This window comes from Sminthopsis crassicaudata, chromosome 4 (genome assembly GCF_048593235.1).
Source record: "Sminthopsis crassicaudata isolate SCR6 chromosome 4, ASM4859323v1, whole genome shotgun sequence".
Classification (NCBI taxonomy): Eukaryota; Metazoa; Chordata; class Mammalia; order Dasyuromorphia; family Dasyuridae; genus Sminthopsis; species Sminthopsis crassicaudata.
Window position 1 is genome coordinate 468,338,612 of NC_133620.1, and position 22,544 is coordinate 468,361,155.

The window sequence follows — 22,544 nt, forward strand, 5'->3', positions numbered from 1 at the left end:
TTCCAAGGTGGGGGGAGGGGAGGAAATTAAAAGAATCCTCCCCTCTCCCCCCCAGAAGCAGAGGCCCGGAGGGTCGCTGGCCTGGAGCGGTGGGCTCTCGGGAGGAGTGGGGTGGGAGTGGGGGGGGCACTCGGAAAAGAAATGCTCATTGACTGACTGACTGAGCACAAGCCGGGGTTCGAGCGCTCGTTTTCCCAGCGCTCTGTCTTGGAGACCCCGGACCCGAATCTCAGTTTCCCCATCTGTACAGAGCGGAGGAGACTGATTTCTAAGATCCCTCCCAGTTCTGCATCTTCTGGCCTGGCTCCGGGACCAAAAGGTCTGTCAGTTTCATCCAGGTCTCTATCCTGCTCTAAGCCTACCAGCGTTCCATTCACCCACCGACTTCTTTGCCTTCCGTCGGCCCCTTTAAAGGCTTCACTGACTCAGCGAAGCTTCTCCCTCAGGTCGCGTTTTTTTATGAATGAAAAACGTCCGAACCACATTATGTAAACCAGAGCGCGCTGATTGGTCCGGGCCCTCGGTGCATAAATTATGTAAAACGACCCCCTCTCCCCCGCTGGGGAGGCGGGTCGCAACGCGAAACAGGCCCAATCCCTGGCGGGGCTAGCGAGCAGACGCCGTGCCATTGGCCCGAAGAAGGGGTAAACAAGTGTTGACGGACAGGCGCGGGCGAGGTCGCGGGCCAATGAGAGAGGCGGAGAGGCGGGAGGAGGGGGGCCGGGCTGGGCTCGGTGGGGGGCTGCGGAGGCCCAGCCAGTTCGGGGGCGGCTGCTGCGCTCGCTGGGCTGGCGGCTGCTGCGCCCGAGGGAGCTAGGCGGCGAGGCGGCCCGAGAGCGGCGGCGGAGCGGCGCGGACGGGCTTCGGGACAGCGCCGGGCCGGGCCGGGGCCAGGGCCAGGGCCGTGGGCCGGGGAGGAGGAGGCGGGCAGCCGGCGGGTCGGAGCCCCTGCCCCGAAAGCTCCTGTCAGGCGAGAACGCGCGCAGGAGTCGGCGGGAGCGCGCGCAGGTGAGGCCCGGGCACGCGCCCAGGTGCGGGCGGGGGCGGGGGCGGGGCCGCGCCTCCCCCGGGAGGGCGGGGCCTAACGGGGCCGGGGGCCGTTACGGGTCTGCGTCTGCCGGTCTCGGACATGGACTCGAACGCGGCGCGCAACGCATCTGGGGGGGCAGGTAAGAGGGGGGACGCGAAAGTGAGAAGGGTTCCCGGCGCCCGTTCGGGGGTGCGTCAGTGCTTCGGGGAGACGTGGGGGGCTCTGAAAGGGGCAAGGGGCAGTTTGGGGGCTCCTAGGAGAGTTGGGGCGCTTGGGGTACCTGTTTGGGGGCTTTTTGTGGGTCCCCCAGGGATTCCCAGAGCGCCTCTGAAAGGAGTGGAGGGCTCTCGGAGAAACCTGCTGGGAGCCGGGCGACGTGAGAGCCAGACCTCGGAGTTCTTGGAGTGACTGGAAGTGCTCTGGAAGGAGTTGGGGGGTCTCTGGAGCGCCCGAGGCGATGGGGGCTCCGGAATGGAAGGTCGGGGGCAGCGCCGGGGAGCCCTAAGAACCTTGGGGTCTTTCGGACGTGTTTGAGGGGCAGCTGAGATGAATGCGATTTTCGGGGTGCGCAGCTCTCGGCGCGAGGGGCAGCCTCCGCCGGGCGGGGGCTCCTTAGGAAAGCGGAGAGAGTTGGGGTCGGGGGGTGTTGCCGATTCAGAAGCTCGGGCTGGGGCCGAGTTTAGGGGCCTGAGGTCAGGCCCATGGTCTGGGGACTTCGGAGAAGAAATTGGACGCGGAAGGGGCTGCGGCGGGGAGAGCTGCGACGTCCCCGGGGCTGCAGCGGGGCTGGCGGCCCGCCCTGGGGAGCTGAACGTGGGAGAACGTTGGCCGCGGCTGCGGCTGCAAGTTTTTATGAATGTGGGTGACTTTATGAATGAAGCGGGTTTCTTTTTCCTGCTCGCCATCCACCGCCCTCCCCCTCCCTCCCTCCTCCTCCCTCCTTGTGAGTGTGGTGTGTATGCGTGTGTTTCGCTGCCTAAAACCGGGAGGGGGAGGGGAAGGGGCTGTGGCTTAAGGCAGTTAGTGAATTGGAGGTGGGGGCGGGGGCACATCGGAAGGAGTTTTCTTGAATGGGGAAAGCTGGGAATTTGGTGGAAGTGTGTCTTGTTTTGTGAATGGGGCCCTACGCTAGGGATCCAGTTACAGTCTCTACCTGCTGCTGCTGCTGCTGCTGCTGCTGGCTCTGCCATTCATAAAAGCCCAGCCAGATTTGTGCGGTGGGGGAGGGGGCCTTAATTGGACTGTTTAAGACTGGTAAGTTTTTCTTGGGTGCAAAAAGAAGGAAGTAGTTGGAAGTCCCGAATAAGCGCTTGCTTACATTCGAAGTCATTAATTTAAACAAAAGCTGGAGTTTATTTTCTGGACGCTTTAACTGTTAAGATCTGCTGAAGAGAGATGACTTGGGACTCTGGAAAAGATCTTTGTATTTCATGGTGAAGGATTCTGTAATGTATTTCATAATAAGACTAAAAATATCTCACCGCTCTCGTCCTCGCGCGCGCGCGCACGCACACACACACACACACACACACTTTTAAAGCCTAGACTGCAGCAGATTGTGCAAAGTGGGAAAGAAGTGCCTTCCGATTTCTTTATGTTCTGCGTGAACATTCGAGATTTTTGCATAGCCTTTGGAGACCGGGTGGGGGTGGGGGGAGGAAGAGCCTGCAAGTTTTCGCTCTGTTTGGATAGAGAGGGTTTCTTTTTTTTTTTTTTTCTTTGCAAAGTTATGAAATGTGCTCTGTGCTTTGTCCCCTTCCCCTCCCGCCTTCCTTCCTCGCCTTATTCCCATTGCCAAGAGTCAGGGAAATGGGGAAAACTTGGGAATCTCCTTAGTTAGGAACATTTTTGTGCTTTTTTATAACTAGACTTCCAAACGATTTCCTAGTTAGCACCCCCTGGAAGATGGATTTTAACTGCGTAGGAAAAGGGTTCACGAGTCCAGGGAGAGCTAAAACTGCGATGGCTTTTCGCCGCCTTTAGGACGGAAAATGGGCTGTGATGGGTTGGAAAGAATGTCTCTCCCTAAAATTTTGATTTTATTTTTTCCGAATCAGGCTCACTCTCTGATTCTCCTCTTCCCTTCTTTCTTTCTTTTTTTAATTTTTTAAAAATTAATTTTATAATTATAACATTTTGACAGTACATAGGCATGGGTAATTTTTTTACAACATTATCCCTTGTACTCCCTTCTGTTCCGAGTTTTTCCCCTCCTTCCCTCCACCCCCTCCCCTAGATGGCAGGCAGTCCCATACATATTAAATATCTTATAGTATAGCCTAGGTAAATCTATATGTGCACAAATGAATTTCTTGTTGCACGGTGAGAATTGGATTCGGAAGGTAAAGATAACCTGGGAAAAAAACAAAAGTGCAACCAGCTCACACTCATTTCCCAGCGTTCCCTCTCTGGGTGTAACTGATTCCCTCCATCATTGATCAGTTTCATCTTCCCTTCTTTCAGATTGCCCACAGTTGTAGCTCCGTTTCCTTACCGCCTTTTGGGGGAAATAAGCTCAAGCAGAAGTAAAATTCTGCTTAAGAAACAACTTGCTTTTGTGACTAAGCCTTTTGAAGTGCAAGGAAGCCTTTGGAAGTTTCTCCACTGGCATCCATTCCCGAGCTTTCTTTGAACTCTCTGCAGTTTCTATCACCAAGGTGTGGCCCCTGCCCATAAAAGCCCGGGCTCCGAGTCGATTTTGAAGGTGGAAGTCAGGAGTGAGAAAAATATAAAGCGAGACCGTTGGATTATTAAGAATTAGTGCAAACATTTCCGACTAAGTGTTCGCTGGAGAGACTTTCTCTTGGTGTTTGCTTTTCACGTTGGTCGGAGCTGCTTTTCTCCCTCCACCGGCCTCTGTCAAGATGCTACTTGTCTATAAATAACCACTATAAACACCCTCACTACCATTTCATGATGACCTTCCATGAATCCTTTTGAAATGTGGACGATTCCTCCCCCTCCCGGCTCCGTTCCTGTTTTGTTAAAGGCTAGCACGCCTCTGAGTAAAACCAGTCTAGGAGAAGGAGGAGAAGCAAATAGATTTGTCTTTTAAATGTCGCCTATTTGATGCTCTTAATCAAACCCAGCAGTTAGTGGCTGTAAGTGACCTTTGAGTGCCACATGTTCTCTTGAGAGCTGCTTCTACTGCTTTACGTCTTCTGTTTTTCCCCTTATTTCTCAGTTTGAACTCTCCGAGATCCACCAAACAACAGGACCCCTTTAACCCCGGAGTTACTCGATGCTGAAACCTCTCAGAGGGATCTTAAAGACACTAGAAGCACAATGGATGGTTTTTATGATCAGCAAGTCCCTTTTATGGTCCCAGGGGTAAGTTATGTGGCCTTTTGTTTGCATTGGGAGCTTTCTCCATATGTAGTCAATGGTACCGTCCCTCTCCGAAGCTTTGTGCTTAGGGGGAGCCTTTAGCCGCAACTCCTTGGCTTCTTTCAGAAATCTCACCCTGAGGACTTTCGAGCAAGGCCCGTGATTGACAGAAAGAGAAAGTTCTTGGACACAGATCTGGCTCACGATTCAGAAGGTAGTGTTCTGGGCTGTCTTATGGCATCACTTAAAACGAGCAACAACAGAGACGTCTCCTTTTCCCAAGTAGCCCGTAACATCTTTTGTTTTATTGTTATTTTCAATTCCAGAGTTGTTTCAGGATCTCAGCCAACTCCAGGAGGCCTGGTTAGCTGAAGGCAAGTTTCTCAGCTGTCTACTTTTTTGCATGCAAAATTTTTCACTGCACATACTCATTTATATGAAAAAGTTCTAAAATGTCTTTTTCTCCCCCCCAGCACAAGTTCCGGACGATGAACAGTTTGTCCCAGATTTTCAGTCTGATAACCGTAAGCATCTTCCCCGTTATTGTTCCTTGATCTCATTTGACCTCTCAGTGATAAAAAAATAATCCTAGCTGACCTTTGTATAGTCCTTCACTGTTGACAAAGCACCATTCATTTTCTAGGCGGCCTAACATATCATCAGCGTTCTGAATAGCACTTATTTCGGCTACTGATGGAATCGCTAGTAAAATAACAGAACTGGAGTATTTGGGGAATGGAGTTAGTTGAATATTTTGTGCTTAACACAGACCACACTTATGTGTTGTTTTGTTCCCCACACTTATGGTTTCATTGCTGACTGTAACGACTACCCTCGACGTGCTCTGATGTTTCCGTGTAATAGGGCGGCAAAATTGTATTCTCTAAGGCTGTTCTGGGCCAATTCAGGCCCTCATGGGGGCCTGAGGGGGAAGAAAGGCTTTCAGGCTGAGCTTGGGGGGTCAAATCCAAGTGTGTTGTCAGAGCTTAGCTAGCTAAGCTGGGGAAGTGAAGGTTTGGAGCCCTGGCAATCCTTAAAGACACAATAGAATTTCAAAGGGGTTGTGCATTAATAAGGTGATCTTATTGAAGCTGTTTCTAAAGCATGTACCCTGCAGTCAGGTACCTAATCTGTGGAGGATCTTGTTGTGAAGGCTTTAGGCCTTGGTTGAACCCTGCTTAGGTTGCTTAGAACCTTCAGGTTGAACCAGAGGCAGGTAGGGCAGATTGAACAGCAAGTGCCCATTTGGGACGGCAGCTGCCAGGCTGGAGGGCATTATTGGGTCTGCCCTGAGCTCTTTATTTAGGTATGGCTCTCTCTGACAAATGCCCATGGCCTCCCCTCCCCCGAAATTCTGGTTAATGAAGGATCACCCGTCGTCAGTGTGCCATTTTGTGATTATGCAGGCCCCGGGTCTTGTTTCTACCTTGAAACCAAAGGAAAACGAGTCTTGTGGTGCAGGATCCAACATTGGGTGGGCGCTTGCTTCTGACCCTGCCCCCCTCCCTCCCTCCCTCTGTCAGATGCAGGGTTTTCCAATTTTCTCATTTGTAGTTTTTTCCTTAAAAGGGACATGGATTGCTCATTACTTTAGGGGCAGTAAAGCCTAATGATGAAAGCCCAAGGTCACTCTTGGTGTCCACAGTGAGATGATCCGTCTTTCAGCGCTGCCCTCAACAGGTTTGGTAGCTTTTACGGGCCAAGAGGCCGGAGCTTGCTGATGAAATTTGAGCAGTGCAGAGCTGCTCGAGAGAGCATTAGTCACCAGCAAGTGAGCGCGGCTAGGAGAAAATGGTTGAAAATGGTGTCCCTCTGGAGAGTTGCATCATGGAGAAAATCGAGTCTCTTAGTCATCATTTGTGATAGCAGACACCTGAGCCAGGCAGAGCCGGGTGCTCTATCTCCCCAGGAAAAGCTGTTCACAGTTTAGGATTGTGGGATTGTGTGAGAGAGAGTGTGTGTGTGTGAGTGTGTGATTGTGATTGTGAGTGTGTGTGTGTGTGTGTGAGTGTGTGATTGTGAGTGAGTGTGTGTGTGTGTGTTTGGGGGGGACTGGAGCCCTTCTCACACAGAGGCAGCTTCTCTGCAGCGTGCCCTCAGGAGGGATATTCTGAATCACTAATTGTTAGAACAGAGGTACCAGTGAAATATTCTTTAATAACAGGCCTCATCTCCGAGGCACCGTGCCATGAAACTTGAAAAGGAAACGGAGCGAGCCCATAGGTGAACGGCTTCCTCTGCTCGGTCACAGCTTGCTCTATTAAAGTAAATATGTGTTAATTATTGCTCTTTGATTGCTTTAAAGTGATTGGGAAGTTTGCCACTAAAAGGCTAAAGACCACTCACATTTTCTGTTTTCTTCCGAGATGAAAGGCAGGGGATTTGTAGTCCAACTTTGTTCTGCGCTGGAGAGGTGGCTCAGCCTTTCCAAACTGCAGACTGTGTGGGAGGTGCCTTTATTTTATTTTATTATTATTTGGCAGAGACTCTTTGAAATGCCTTCATGACACTGTGTTTCTCTGTAAGCTAAAGATTTCTAAGGAAAAATCAGAAAACTAGCTTTGAATTAATTTCACATTTGGAAGCATAGGGAAATAGACTTTCAGGTGGTTTACATTTGGAGAACTGTTTATGAGTTTATATTACAGTGAAGGGCAGCTAGGCGGCGCTGCAGCAGATAGAGTTCCTAAAGCTTCATCTCCCTGAGTTCAAATCCAGCCTCGGATACTTACCAGTTGGAGATGCTGGACAAGTCACTTAATTCGGATTGCCTCCGTTTCCTCATCTGTAAAATGAGCTAGAGGAGGAAATGACAAAGCGCTCCAGTACCTTTGCCAAGAAAACCCCAAATGGGGTCCCAAGGTGTCAGTCATGAATTGAACAATATTACAAAGAAAAACATCAGTTTTGATTCTTTGGAAATGTAGATTTGCTTAGTAAGTTCTAAGCACTTAGCCGCCTTTCCCAAAATGCAAGAGCAGCTTTCCTGTTAATGAAGCATTTTGAATTGTCTGATATTTCTCTTTATTTCTGAAGTAGGACTCTGTTTAGCGTGAGGCTGATCATTAAGCATTACATAGCTCTGTAGGATCATAGAAGGGAACGTTTGAAGTTGGCTAGAGCATCCACTATCTAAACCACAAAGCCCCTTGCAATATTCTCAAGAATTGGTCATTTAGCTTCTTCTTGGAGACCTCCCTTGATAGGAGACTTGGAGAACTCTCCATCTGTTTATGGAAAGTTCTTAATTCCTAGGAATTTCTTTCATAATGCACTGAAATTGACTTCCCTCTGATTTTCACTTCTTGATCGATGAACTTGATAAATACTCCACTTTTCTTCATTTAAATCTAGAGTGGGTGGGAATATTGAACAGGATAGACTTAAGGGCACATCTCTATAGCTTCCCACCAGCCACGCTTCCCTGCATAGGGTATTTAATTTCAATTCAGTTTGACATTTATTACGTGTCTAATGTCTACCAGATACTGTGCTAACACTGGATATGAAGAAAAAAAATGAAACTGTTCCTTCTCTCCACAGATGTATATTCCGGGGGAGGAGTAGAGGGGAGCAATGTATTCTCAGAGAAGTAAATATGTGAAATTAAAAGTCTTTAGTCAATAAATATGGTGTATCTCCTACTCCCGTTAGATTGGAAGCTCCTTGAGGGTAGGGCTTGTCTTTTTCTCATATGTACGGCGCCTGGCACGTGGTAGGTATTTAGTAAATGTTTATTGATTGTTGAAAATAAAAAATGAAGTAGTTTTCCAGAGTGAGGGGCACTAAGAACTGGGATAATTGTGAAAGGCATCTTTGTATATAGAATTCTTGAGCTCAGGCTCCAAGAGAGCTAGGAATCCCAAGAGGTGGTGATAAGGAGAGAAAGGATTTGGGGCAAGGATTCGAGGCATGGAGGAGGCAGCCTCTGCAAAGGTGCAGAGGTGGGAAATGAACTGACAAGGCTGAGAATTACAAGATAGCTATTTTAGTTGGGAAATCAAATGCTTGAGGGGAATTTTAAAAAAGGTTTTTTTTTGTTTTTACTACTAGTCTGGAAAGATAGGTTAACTTTCGATGGCTAAGTGCTTTAAATTGGGCCCTGAATGAACACTTCTGGATTTTTCAACAGTCCCCAGTCTGCCTGATGGTACCAGCCCCCAGTTCACATTTCTCTCTTTTGACCACCATCATATCATGATGTCATCTGGCAGATGCTTCCCTAAAATCTGGGCAGCCTTTGCTCCCAACACTTCTCTGGTCCCTTGAGACCTATTCAGAAAGGAAAAATGAGCCTAATTTGGCTTAGCTTGCTAATAATGAACCCATGTTGATTCATAGAGATCACCGTTTTCCTTTCTGTGTGTGTGTGTGTGTGTGTGTGTGTGTGTGTGTGTGTATATATATAATTTTTTTTTTTTCCTGAGGCTGGGGTTAAGTGACTTGCCCAGGGTCACACAGCCAGGAAGTGTTAAGTGTCTGAGACCACATTTGAACTCTGGTCCTCCTGAATTCAAGGTGGTGCTCTCTCCACTGCGCCCCCTAGCTGCCCCCCTCCATGTATATATTATGTCTTTTTTAACAATTCATTTTAGAATTTTGCCTTGAAGTCCTTAATGTGGCCTTTTCTGGCCCATTTCTAGGAATCAGCCTTTGAAGTAGGGCAGCTATGGGGCATGTATTTGCCAAGGAGTGAAGCAAAATTATACATTTGCCCTCTGGATCCTTTTATTTTTCGGTATCCACTTTGATTGCAATTCACATTAGCTTTGCAGAAACACAAAAGCCTGGCAAGCTCAACTCCTGGCCCACGGGCTAGCTTTTCTCTGAAAGTCTGAGCAGGATTTTCCTTCCTCTTCTTGAATTAGCTTTTAGAAGATCACATGATTTGGCCAGAGGTGAGGGAGGGGCTCATTTAAGATTAATGAAACCTGACTGTGGTTGGTTATAAGTGCTATATTTTACAGTGTCAATTAAATCTCTCCCCACAGTCATCATTGCTGCAATTATAGAAAGATGAGAATTTTTAACTGTTGTTTATCTGTGACCCATCATTGCTAAATTTCCTGTGATTCCCTGCTACATTAATTAGTTCGCCAAAAAAAAGTAGGAAAATTAATCAATGAGGAAGCATTTCATTATGGAAACATGACAAATCATCCAAATAAACAATGATCCAAATGACCAGTTCTCCAAATAATAGCTAGTTAGGATAAATGTCTTTCTGCCCTTTTTTTCTGCCTCTTGATAGAATACTTCATATTCTGATTTTAAACGGTGGCGTAAATACATCCCCTTCTATGTTTTTTCCCACCTAGATCCAGGAAGTCTAGTTTTACTAGCACACAGTTCCCCCACGTAGAAACTTTGTGATCAGACTCCAAGTTCTTCTTGCCTATAGATATTAGTGAGCCACCAGTGATTTCTGGTGAATATCACTATTCCTTGGCAAGCCAGACCCTGGCCTCTGGCCTTTTGGTCTTTTTTTTTTTTTTTCCTGAGACAATTGGGGTTCAGTGACTCGCCCAGGGTCTCACAGCCAGGAAGTGTTAAGTGTCTGAGACCAGATTTGAACTCGGGTCCTCCTGACTTCAGGGCTGGTGCTCTATCCACTGCGCCCCCTAGCTGCCCCTTTTGGGGTCTTCTTAAAGAACTGTAGACTATTAGCTGGAAAAGGCCTTTTAAATTAATCTCATACTATCTCATAACTAAATCGCATAATTTACAACTCCGGAGAGGTTTTGTGATATACCCACTATCCTGTTTTTCAGAGGTTCTCTAGATGGAAGGAATTCTTTTGCGTTGACCCTAGATACTCTCTGATGTCCTTCCCAAATCAAAAGTGCTTTTCTTCTAGGAAATGACAACAAGAAGGGAAGAGAAGCAAATGCTTTTAAAAAATTAATTTGCAAACTGCCAGAGAAGAGGATCTGCCTAGCTCAGGGGTTCTCAAACTACGGCCTGCAGGCCAGATGCGGCCACCGAGAACGTTTACGTGGCCCGCCCTGTTATGGCAAATGGGCAGTTTTTACTATAGTCCAGCCCTCCCACAGTCTGAGGAACAGTGAACTGGCCCCTGTTTAAAAAGGACCACTGGTCTAGCTCGTGCCGATGCCCTTAATTGTTCCAAGTATGTGGGTGCAGCCCCAGGTGGAGCCTTCATGTCTGTAGTTCTGATCTTGGCTTATTCTGTAACTTTATAGAAATTATTTCTACATTTCTATACGTGTGGAGTGAGGGAATGTTGACTTCTATACTGAATATAGCAAAAGGCCCCTGTTTTGTGGGTGTGGGGATTCATCCCACTGAGCCATAGTGCACCCCTTCCATACTTCAACACACTGAGTTGTTGCTGCGATTCTTTCTTGCTGGTGAATCTCTCTCCACTTGGGTTGCTCCTTGAATTCCAGAAATACACAGCCCGACTGGGTCTTTACTTGAAACCTTTCTAACTCGGGAGACACCATCATCTGGTCTTTGCCCCCACAGCAAAGGGTCAGGGAACGATGTCTCCGGTCTGGTCCAGGCTACTTAGGTTCGGCGTTAGCTCTCTCTCTGATCAGGGATATGCTATTCATCCCGAGCCTCAGTTTCTCCATCTGTAAAAATTCCTGTAATACTATTTACACTCACATAGCATGAAGATGTTGGGAAAGAACTTTGTAAAATGCCGACTACCATGTAAAAATGAAGTATAGTCATTTTATCTTAATGTTTCAGAGAAAAGCTTTTCAAATTGATATGGAAAGTATCTTCAAAGAAAAATCTCTGTATTTCGGGCCATTATTGCTATTTTTGAAGAACACAGAGACTTGGAAGATCTGTAGAGGTTCCTGCCCATTTTTCACTGATGAGCTGGAAATGGAAGCCACTTGCTTGAAAGATTAACTAGTAGAGATCCCGGGATGTGAGACTGTCTGAGAGGGGGAAGGGTGCTAGGCAGCCTTGGATTCAGGGGGTGACGTTTAGACCATGTCTCTGACATCAGTCAGCCTCTCTGTTTCCTCTTCTACAAAGGGATGGAGTATCTATATTACTTATCCTATAGATTTCTTAGGCAGAATATGCTCTGTAAATCTCACATGGAGACATTAGTGTGAATTTTTCCTAATCAATCCCTTTAATATGTAAGAACATTATTAGATTTGATTTTGCAAAAAGGAAAGATGTTCTGGCTATTTTTCATGAGGATTTAAAAATTATTATAAATATTGTCTTCCCAACCATTTATAAAGACACTGGGTACTCTAAAAGGCTAAGTTTTAAAACGGAAGGTTAAATAATCACTTGCTATAATCTAAAGAATTCATTGGACTGATCATCAGAAAAGTGGGGAGCTTTGGGGTTCTGGGAAGGTTCTTGAGCCCAGATTTTCTCATCTATGAAATGGAGACCACGAGATATACTCCTTCACAGGGTATTGTGAGGATTGTGCCTTAGAGGTTTTAGAATGCCATCTTAACTTCCCCGTTATTGGGTTTAATAGTGGCGTTGTTAGAACATTTAATTTGGACCACAGTCATAAAGCCAGATGACTCATTTTTCTGCAACCTGGATCCCGGAGAACAGCTGGAGATGACCAGAATCCTAACTACTTGCTGCAGGTAGGTAGCTGACAAACCCCGTGGCCTAAATGGCCTTCTGTGGTGGAAGGAACGGGACGGGCTTGTTCTGTTCCCTGTGGTGTGAGTTCTGAAATGTAAAATGAAATGTAAAGCAGGGTGTTTTTTTTTAACCCTATTTGAATCTGGCTGGTTAGAGTTCTGCAGTAGCCTGTGGGATTTGTACAATCTGATACAATGCTTTTTCCTCCAAGAATTCGGATCCAGCAGATTTGAATCGGTCTTATCTGTGGGAGACACTTGTTAGACTTGTTTCTTAGCTTTATCTGAAGGCCCAGCCCCAGGGCTCCTGCCATTGAAAGATTGGGGGAGAATGGCCATGGATCATTTAAATGAGAGTCCCAGACTTCTTCCTTTTCAAAAGTGAGTGCTTTTCCATAGGATTAGTTGTTGTGAAGGCCCAGGAGAAAGGAAGGGAAAGCGAAGGAAGAACCAGGAGTTAGAGGCAAGATGATCTTTTTACTGCCCCTCCTCTGTCTCTGTGTCCTCGCCTTATGACATGCTCAGGTTGTTGCGGGCTGAGCGTTGATGTCCTTTGCTGCCCCGTTTTTGTTAGTCTGGTCCGCTTTTAATTCCCGATTTCTGGAATCTGAGTTCTTCCTTGCTTAAATGAGCCGGTTCTTTAGCAAAATTCTCTTTCATCCAATTCCAGATAATTTGTCGTAGTAAAGTTGTTGTGTTTGTTCTTTGTTCTCAAAGAGAACCTTGACCTCTGGGGGGTGATGCCATGATGCCGATGAGTTGGATTTAAGCCGGGGCGGGCTGGGCAGGGTCACCTGCCTCACTTTCCCCTGCAGAGCCATCGGGGTCCAGTGGCCAGATAGAGATCAGGAAGACTGGCCCTGGAAGCAGTAGGCCTTAATAGGCTAAGGTTTTCAACAGGTCTCAGTTGGGCTGAGGCTGCATCCATCAGTGATTGACTAGCAGAGGGGCGGCTAAGGGGCGTAGTGGATAGAGCGCCAGCCCTGAAATCAGGAGGATCTGAGTTCAAATTTGACCTCAGACTGTGTGACCCTGGGCAAGTCACTTAATCCTAATTGCTTTGGGGGGGAGGAAGACTAGTGGATAAGATTTCAGGCAGAGAATGGCATCGCCTGTCTTAGCAGAAACAAGAAGTGGAAAAGAATTCTGCTCACCCCTCTCTTTGCTCTTACTGCCGCCCCAAAATCCAGTGGATTTCTTCCACGCCTCCCTGTATTTGGGGAGTGGGCTTTTGGGTCTGCAGACAAGTCCAAAGCACAGGAGCCCAAGGGCACAGGATCCTGGAGCAGTTGACAGAGTTTCCCTTTCTCCCCTGCCCATGAGCTTCCTTTTCTTTTACACCATTCAAAAAGGAAGGAATGGGTATCATGCTGTGATCTGGCCACCAAAAATCTCTGCCATTTTCGTCCCCCCTTATCTCTCTCTTGATTCCAGTCCCTAAAAGATTAAAGTGTTTTTTTTTTTTTTTTTTGTTAGTCTTTCTGTAGTGAGAGCATTCACTCAGCTTTTTTTTTAAATGTAAAGCACCCTCAGGTAGAGCAGCTCGGAGGGCAGCGCCCTTTCTTGCACGCAGCGTGCCCTTGAGGCAGTTAGAGCTCCCATCTGTGACCTGGCACCAAATGTTTCCCACTTGGCATCCGGGGGAGCAGAGTCTTGCCGTGTTCGCGGCTTCCATCTCGTGCTTGAGTGCCAGTGATGCTGCTGCCAGGACCAGACAGGCTTGCATTTAGAAATCTCCTTTTCGAGCCTGGGGCCGGGCCGGTCTGCTCCGAACCTTTTCACGACCCTGATGGCCCCCAGACTTCTCCAGGGCGAGCCACAAGCGGAACCATTGATGTGGGTGTTGACACGTGGCCATGTCTGTTTACGTAGTTCAGCCGTAGTCATAATTAAAGATAAAGACGGGGAGGAGGCGGCTGAGGGGGGGACGGGGACCAGCCCCAGCCGATCCTTTTGGGCATAGCTTCCGACTTACCGTGGAAGATGCAAAGTATGACCCCCGACACGCAGGGAAGAGCAGGCAGCCGGAAAGGAGGGGACCTAGCAGGCGGCACGGGGCGGGCTGGAGTGTAGGGTGGGGACAGCCTTCAGACTTGGGATCCTGGGGCCAGACACAGACTATCCCAGAGAGTCTCAAATCTTTGATGGGAGCATTAGAGGGGGATTCGGGGCACCCTGGGGCAGTCAGGACCAGGGGTCAGAGCCTCGATGACAGGTGGGCCGAGACAGAAAGGGGCGCTTAAGACCCCATTAGGAAAGAAGGCCTAATAGCTAGCGGACGTTTATAAGATCCCCTCCCCTCTGCCAACACTTGGTCACCGCTTGGACGGGCCAGCTGCCCTCCTCCAGCAAGGAGCCTGGCTTTAACTGTCTCGGAAGCCCAAGACCGCTGCTCTCGAGTCGCCCCCTCCCTGACCATCCAGTCTCCATGCCCAGATTGGGCTCCGTGTTCAGGAACCCCTGGACTTCGCTCCGAAGGTCAAAGAGAGGGGCTAGGGCTGAATTGCTGCCAAAGGGCTCTTGGAGAAGGAGCACGCAGAGAGCAGTGACTGCTGGGAGCCCGTCCCGCGGGACCTGGCTGAAGGGACCCTTCCACAAAGGATGGTGGGGGACGCTGTTGGCTGGAAACTAGGCCTCGGGCCCAGGGGCAGGCCGAGTGTTTCTCCCTGCCGGTAGCCGACAGTCAGACTTAAACGACTTTTGAACAAAGCTGCCCGAGTTGGTTTTTCTTTGGCCCTCTTCCTTTGCCAGAGGGCACTTCCGGAGCTCCCCGGGAGCTGCCTTGCCCAATCATTCCTGATTTCAGCGAGTAGTGGGGCGGCCGCATCCCGGGGAGCGGAGCGGGCCATTCCTGCAGTGTTTGAGTTGCTTATATAAACGCTGCATGCAGTGTGAGCTTCCCTTTGCAGACAGCTGGTCTCTGTTATGATCTTAAGTGTCATTTCCCATTTCTTGGCCTGCTGCGCAGAGGCCCCCCTTCCCCTGCCCTCCCCTCCCCCTGGGAGGGGAGCATTCCAAATTGGTTGTGAATGGAGGGCGGTGCCCACTCGCAGACTTTTTCAATGAATAACCAGACCCCATTGTGCTCCCCCTGGAAAAACAACTAACTTGAACAACACAGAGACTGTTAGAAAGAAATCTGCTTGTGATTGGCAGCTGGAGGAGCTCCAGAATTCTGCTCTTCTGGCTTCCCTGCTGCTGTTGCTCAGCCAGGCTGGGCTCGCTGGGGCTCGGAGGAGGCCTGAAGGGGCCGGGGGGGCTGTCGCTGCTCCTGCTCCCCGCCCCCCTCCGTTCCAGGGAAAGTTTCTGTGTTTCCATGGCGATGCCGCTTTAAAGGGGGATTAGTGTTCTCCTGTTGGGGACCGAAGGACGAATTGGGCCTTTGAACTCCTCCTTTCTGGTGCCAGTTCGAGTTCTTCAGCCCCGCCCTCCGACTCTCCTCTGGTCATTCATGGACACTGCCGCCCGCCCTCTGTCCACATCACCTGACGCGCTTGCCCGGGGTTTGTGTTTTTTTGGTTCTTTTCCACTTGGACCTGACTTGCTCACTTCAGCAGCCTGTACCACTGTGAGAGCACCCAGCTTTCTCAGATGGTTTCGTAGGCTCCATCAGAGTGCCCAAGGAGAGGTCTGGCTCCAGACTTGCTGGGCTATTTACACGTGGCCACCGTGGCCAGGCTTGCACCTTTCCTCGTCTGTAAAACGAGCAGCCTGGGCTCCTTCCAGTGACACATCTGTGATCCGCCTAGCAAACAATGACCTTTCCACGCCAAGGAAAACCCTTCTGGGGCCTGAGGAAATGCAGCATTTCCCCAAAAGAAGCCCCAGGGAGACGGGAGACAAGCCCGGGCTCTGTGGAAGCGGTTCTTCTGGAGGACGGTTCTGGAGGCACTCTGGAGGTGCAGATGAGTCACCAGGAGGCTCGCCATATGTGCTCCCTGGGATGGGCCCAGACAGCCTCTTCGTGCACTAGCTCATCGTAAGGCGGTTAAGGGGAGCAGGGCCACGGGCAGGAGTCGGGCTAGATCCAGCTTCCCCTCGAGGACTTCCCCTTTCTGGCCTCGGTTTCTTCATCTGTGAAATGGGAGCAATGACACCTACAGCCCTGTTGGGGAAGTCTAATTGTTGTGTTCTGAAGCACCCCCCTTCTCACACTACTGAAGATCTGAGCGGGACCGAAAAGTGACCAGACCAAATCTGAGCGTGAACGTGGCATACAGAGGGAAAGCGACCCCCAAGCGCTTCCGCTTCCATGGCTCCGGGACCTGTCTGTACCTTCTGTGGAATTCCGCGTGCGTGTTACACACTCAGGACTTTATTAAGTGCCTGTTGTGTACTAAGCTCAGGAGGCTCACCCAGAGCCGGCCTTTGCCTGCAGAAGCGTCGGCCGTCGCTGGTCAAGCTTCTCTAGGGCTTCGGGTAGATCTGCTCTCTTCGGCTGCCCCCGAGGTCGTTGCCCCCTATAAGGCTGGGCTGATTATCAGCATGTGAAATGGCATTTTCCTTAAAGGAGAAACAGTCTGCGCCGTGCCTGTCACTCTGGAAATGTGGCTGCCTTCTCTGGGGGGGGCAGCACGGCCCCCGGGAGCATCCTGGGAAAGGTTGAACGGAGCATGCTTTAAAAAGCACCCCAGAAAACTCGTCTCTTTTAGCTGAAGGCAGGAACCCCCCCGTCCCCAGCTTTAACTTCCTGCCCTAGGAGTGTGAGACTAGCGGAGGGGCCGCTGGAGGACGCGAGGGGACAGGGAGGCATTAAATGCTCGAGGCTGCACTTAAGGGGGATGTTGCTCTAGGGTAGGAATCAGGTCCTGCTCCTGATTCAGATTCTCTAGGGAGTCCCTGCTTCTCCTATCGCTCTCCACCCCTCTCTGACACCAGACCAGGAAGAGTGAGCATCAGCCAGACACCGGAGAGTTCTTTGCTTCGGTGGGGAACTCCCAGTGGGGAGCCTCCTTCCACCAATCCAGTCCGACCTGCTCTGCAGTCTGCAGCCCTGGAGCTCAGGAATGCTGGGCCCCATTTCTGGAGCTAAACTTCATGATTTTGGCTACTACTATCTTCAGGCTCAGGACCCCAGACTCAGCCTCCCCCCATGACCTTTTTTGAACTCGGGTCCTCCTGAATTCAGGGCTGGTGCTCTATCCCTGCACCACCTGCTGCCCCCATGATCTTTTTGGTACTTTCTTCCCCCATCCCCCAATTGTTGTCTACCATCCCCTCTCTTAACCAAGGCCCAGATGAATCTCTAAGGACACTTGCCAGAAAGACCCCGAGCTTTTGTCTCTCAGTAAGCCCGGACTGAGCCCCCATTCTAAGATTAAAGATTGGAGACCCCCAAAGATCTGTCATCACAGAGTTGTTTGAGAACAAAAGAACCGCAGCCATGACAGCGCCTTAATGTAGAAGGGAAGAAACCCTATTGGTCTAAGCTTTGAGGAGAATAATAACCACAATGGCAGAAGCATGCAGGACCAAGTGAAGTTAGTTCGAGGCAAAAAGAAAACTTCACTCCTGTTGCCACTCATGTCATTTCCTAACTTAGAGATACCTCTGAAACCTGCAGGGTTGCAGAGGGGATGGAGAGCAATGTGCTGAAGTCCTTCTGTCGGCCACAGTCGGCCACGTCACCCCCTGACTTAACGTCACCGGGGGTAAAATACAGAATCCTTTGTCCGTATGTTGAGTTTGTTCTTCAGCGCAGTTGCTGGCCTCGGACAGTCAGCCACAAGACATTGATCCGTAGAAAAACCACATGGCTTCCTACATAGGAAGTCATTAAAAGTGTAACTGGGAGTGAAGACAGAATTCCTTCCTTATTGACTGTTTAAGTGTATTTTAAAAATTGAATGCAGACATTTAAAGTAGTATCCCTGGAGCCGAGCTCCCTGTTGGCACGTTGTCTTGCCATTCTCTTTTGGGCCTGCCTCCTTCTGCTATTCCAAAATGGCCTTTGTAGCACAGGGCGGGAGTAGCTGGCCGGCTGCTGGAGGGAGACGTTAGATGTTGGAAAAGTGGAACATCTGGGGGAAGCTATTGAAATTTAGTGGAAAGTTTTTAAAAGATGAAGATGTCAACACGGTGCATCCTAATGATCTGACAATTCTCAGGAATATTCCCCATATTGCTTAAAAAATTCTCTTTTGGAAGCGTCTCGGTAGAGCAAGAATTCAAGGAAGCAGCATATTCCCCAAACCTGCACCGATTCCGTTTTTAGAACTTATGCTCCCTAACTAAATTTGGTAAAATTTCAAAGCTTTATTTTTGGAAACTGTTGCCAGGCAGAGTCAATGTTAACCATCCAAACAAGTTTGTGCTTGCCCTGTGATGTTTTGTTTGGAGATTCAGGAGGCATCTCAGCACATCTCCTGGCTTTGAAGTGCCAGAGCAGAGAGCTGGCTCTCCTTGCCAGCACCTGGCCCTCCAGGTCGGGCGGCTGCCCTCCGTGGTCCTTCACAAGCACCGTGGGCACATGTGCTCAGCAAGGATGGGCTCCTGGTGAGCTCCCAGGGATATGCTTAGGCCTGGGAGCCATTTCCACGGATGAGACTTTTTTGGACAGAGTTGTAAAGTCATATCCGTTTACTTAAACCTGTCCCTCCCTTCCAGGGTGAGACTGTGCATTTAGGAAGCACTGTGTAAAATTTCCATCCTCAAGGGGTGTCCGTGGAGGTTTCTCTGCAGTGTCTGTGTGGAGCCTGGCCCAGGAAAGTCTTTACTCTGGGGGCCTCCCCAAGGCTGCCTCTAGGCCCTCCTGTGTGCAGGGAAGGAGGGAGGGAGCATTGAGTGGGTTAGCCCCAAGCGGACCCTGTGTCTTTGTTTCCCAGGGCAGCACAGTGCACGGTGACCATATTTCAAAGGCTTGATGAGCTGTTTACCACCTACACGTGGCTTCTGCCAACTGGAAGCCTTCAAATGAGTTAAGAGCATGTTTAGAAAGTGCTTGGTTCTGTATTGTATGTTGAGACTTATAGCATGGTCTTGCAATAATCCCCACAAGATAGGAAGTTCAGAGGTTATCCTCATTTACCGAAAAGAAGAGTCTCAGAAATGGAAAATGGTGGCCCACGCTCACTGTCAGCGCCAGTCCTGCCTCCTCCCTCGTAAGTGAGCAAGGCTCCCTGCAGGTCTAACTTCCAGCCCTCTTAACTCTGGGTTCTCAGACTCTGCCGCCCTTTCTGCTGCTTAAAGTTTCCATCACTTCCATTTAGAGCTGGAAAGGACCTCATCTTGTAGAGGAGGAAACTAAGGCATGAAGTAGCAAAGTGACTTTCAGGCCTCTGGTGGCCCCGTTTTGGGCGCCCACTGCCCACTAGTGGCAATGCGGGCTGCGCCTCCAAGCACCAGACTGAAAAGTCTGACCCCCAGACTTCTTTCCATGAAAGCCAGGAAAAACTTGGCCGGTCGAATGATGGCGAGGGCAAGAGTAATGATTTGGAAAACTGAGGGACGTTCACAAAGGGAACTTAGAAGTTAAACTAAAGGGGACGGAACCAAGCTAGGTTAAACATCCAGATAAAAAGCGAGTTCATGAGTTCATGAGTTCACATCTACAGGCTCTGACTGGGGGCAGGCGGCACGTTGTAACGATTGTTTCTCTAAATGGGCCGACTAGCTTATTCTCTTCTCCTGTTTATACTAGCTACATTGTTTCTCAGGTGTTTGAAGAGTTCTTTTTCCCTGAAAGACATCTCAGAAGATCTAGAATTCCTGACTCTACTGTGTGAATTAGCCAGGACATAAGCCATCAGCAGAAAGAGCTGGGGCAACTTCTCTGAAGGACTTTCGATGCAAAGTCCTATCTGCATCCAGAGAAGGAACTGATTGAGTCGGAATACAGATCAGAGCATTGGCTATTTCTCTATCTCCTTTATTTTTAACTTAATTTTTCTTGAGGATTTTTCTTTTCATTAGGGCAGGAGATCTATGTCTTTCTTCTCACAACTTGACTTTTATGGAAATGTTTTACTTAACTTCACATGTGATTTCTTAATTGTGGGTGGGGATAAGGGAGAGAACCTAGAGCTCAAAAATCTTCAAAACCCATGTAAAAAAAGTTTATTTTGAATGTAACTGGGGGAAATATTAAATAAATTAGTTTTTAAAAAGAGATTTTAGGAAAACTGGCAAGAGTAGAATGGCCCAACATCACTGTATCCCCAGGAGAGTCCTTACTTTTCTGGATCCTTGCCCCCCTATTTCCAGCCTAGGATTTTAATAGGATCTTTGTAGATAAGATAACAAAAAATTAAAAATTGTGACCTGCCCACAAAAGAAAACAAAGCACATCAAAAATGCCCATTTATGAAGTAAATGCATGCTACATCTTTCTACCATTTCCACCTCTTCCAACCTAGGTGTGAGCTTACACCAAGGTCACAAGAAGGGATACAGGGATATCTCAAGGTCTCTCTGAAAAACTTAGGAACAGATTGTGAGACATGGGGGACACTGGCCCAGGACCACCGAGCATGGCACATCTGCATCAGGAGAGCGGCATTCCCCATGAATGAAGCCGAATCCTAGAGCAGAAAGGAAGCACGAGCTGCACAAATCTAGGGACGTCTCCATCCCAAGGCAGACTTTTTGTGCCCAATCTGTCCCAACCCTGTGTTGGCCACAGTCAGCCATGCTGAACCTCAATGATGAGAGGCCCTCTTTGAGGATGAAGGACGAACAGCAGTCTTCTCTCCAAGAGCAGGGCTCCTAGGGGCAAGCTTTCAACTCTTGTCACTTTGGGGCTTCCTCACTTCTTAGGCCCCTTCAGGAGCCTCTGGCTCTTCACTCAGCTGAATATGGCTGATCTCTTGGCCAAATCTAATGGCCTTTTCTCAATTGTTTTCCCTTTTCTGGGCCTTTCTGTGACATGGGGCACTTCCTTCCAGGATATATGCTGGATTTTTGTGACACTGCCCTCCATTGCTCCTCCTGCCCACGAGACTGTTCCTTTCCATCTCCTTTGCTTCTGAAACATCATCCACATTTACTAGGAGTCTCTGCTTTCCTTTTTCCTCTCTCTCTCAATCAGCTCCCATGAATTCAGTTGCCATCCCTTCTTAAGTCCACCTCCAGAACTGTCCATCTAGAGCTCCAGGTCTCCGCCATCACTTGCTTGGTGCGCTTTTCTATTTGGTTGTTCCACAGACATCTCAGAATCAATGACCCAAGACAGAATTCATTATCGTTGCCCCCAGACGTCCAGCCCTCGTATCTTGCCCGTCTCTTTCAAGGATGATACCTTCCTTCTGTTCACCCAAACTGGCAACCTCACATCAGCCCCTGACTCCTGCTCCTTCCTATTTGGTCTGATGCTAGATTTTGTAAATCCTGCCCCCACCCCCCTTCCTACATCTCTCCTTTCTCCACACTGGCATGGCCACCAGCCTAGGCTGGCTCATCATCTCTCCCCTAATCGCCACCAGCCTAGGCCGGCTCATCATCTCTCCCCTAATGGCCTCTGACCTAGGCCGGCTCATCATCTCTCCCTTGGGCTCTTACCATAGTCTCCTTGTTAGCGAACCCCCTTTGTCTCACCCCTTCCATGTAGCCACCACTCACTTGCCGAAGCCCAGGTGCCCTGAGCATGTCACTCCCCTTGCTCAAGTTAGTTCTAGAATCAAGTACAGTTGCCTGTATTTGTCTTAAGTCTTGATTGTTGCTGCTTTGCAAGTGTTTGAGCATCTGCCATACAGCACAGTGCTCTCCTTCACACAGAGCACGTCTCCTTTGGCTGGTGGCTCACCTCTGTCTGGACCACCGTCTCTCTTCTGCCTCTTAGAATCCTTCAGTTATCTTTAGAATTCCTCACATCTCCTCCACCAGACCTTTCCTGATTTCTCCCCCCCACCCAATGCCTTGAGTTGATGCTGTGTGTGTTGTCTCCCCTGCCCAATGTAAGCTCCCTGAGGGTAAGAACTACTTCTTTCTCCTCCTTCTCCTCTTCTTCCTTCTCTTCATCTCACTAACATGTGGCAAAGTGTCTGGTACTTGGTAAGTAATTGTTGGTTGATGAATTGTTTGGGCAGCCGCCTAGAAACCGAACAGACTCTGCACGTGGAGAGTGACTGAGCCCAGAACGGGACAGAAGGCGAGTGGGCTTGACTAACTAGGGGAGACTGCAGGGCTTGTAATGACTCCAAGCTTCTCCCTGAAATTAGGGTCCATCTTTTTAACGATATTTTTCTAGGCGATGGGCCTATGAGTCATGCTAGCCCTTCAGACGCGCCGTCAGATATAAAGACAATTAAAAAAAAGGTGTTCCTGCAGCACAGTATGGGGAAGTAGGGCCAACTGCGGTCAGAGGACTTGGTTTCAAATCTCGCCTCTGGGATCTTGGCCGAGACACTTAATTTCCCCGGCCCACTTTCTCATCTGTCTGATGAAGGCTCTGGATGGGAGGCCCTTTGCCGGGATCCTTAGCTTAACTTGGTGGGTCTCGGCCCAGCCTTCACTTTGCTATTCCCAGCATCATCTTTTAGGACTTTCTTTGCCTTTCTCTTTTCCCCCCACTTATCTCCCATGGTTTCCATGCTCTCAATATTTGTTTGTTTGAAATCTAAGTAGGTCAGCTAGTTCTCTGTCTCCAT

The 22,544-nt window shown here is 49.0% G+C and overlaps 1 protein-coding gene across 1 annotated transcript in view; it reads left to right on the forward strand.

Annotated features, from left to right (window-relative positions):
- The first annotated feature begins 871 nt into the window (after positions 1-871).
- The window catches only part of ETV5 (ETS variant transcription factor 5), a 60,481-nt gene continuing 38,808 nt past the window's right edge, over positions 872-22,544 (forward strand). Inside the window, 5 exon segments of the mRNA XM_074264239.1 lie at positions 872-1,008; positions 4,215-4,360; positions 4,484-4,571; positions 4,684-4,731; positions 4,831-4,881. Of these exon segments, the coding sequence (XP_074120340.1) occupies positions 4,316-4,360; positions 4,484-4,571; positions 4,684-4,731; positions 4,831-4,881 (232 nt within the window). The 5' untranslated portion in view covers positions 872-1,008; positions 4,215-4,315.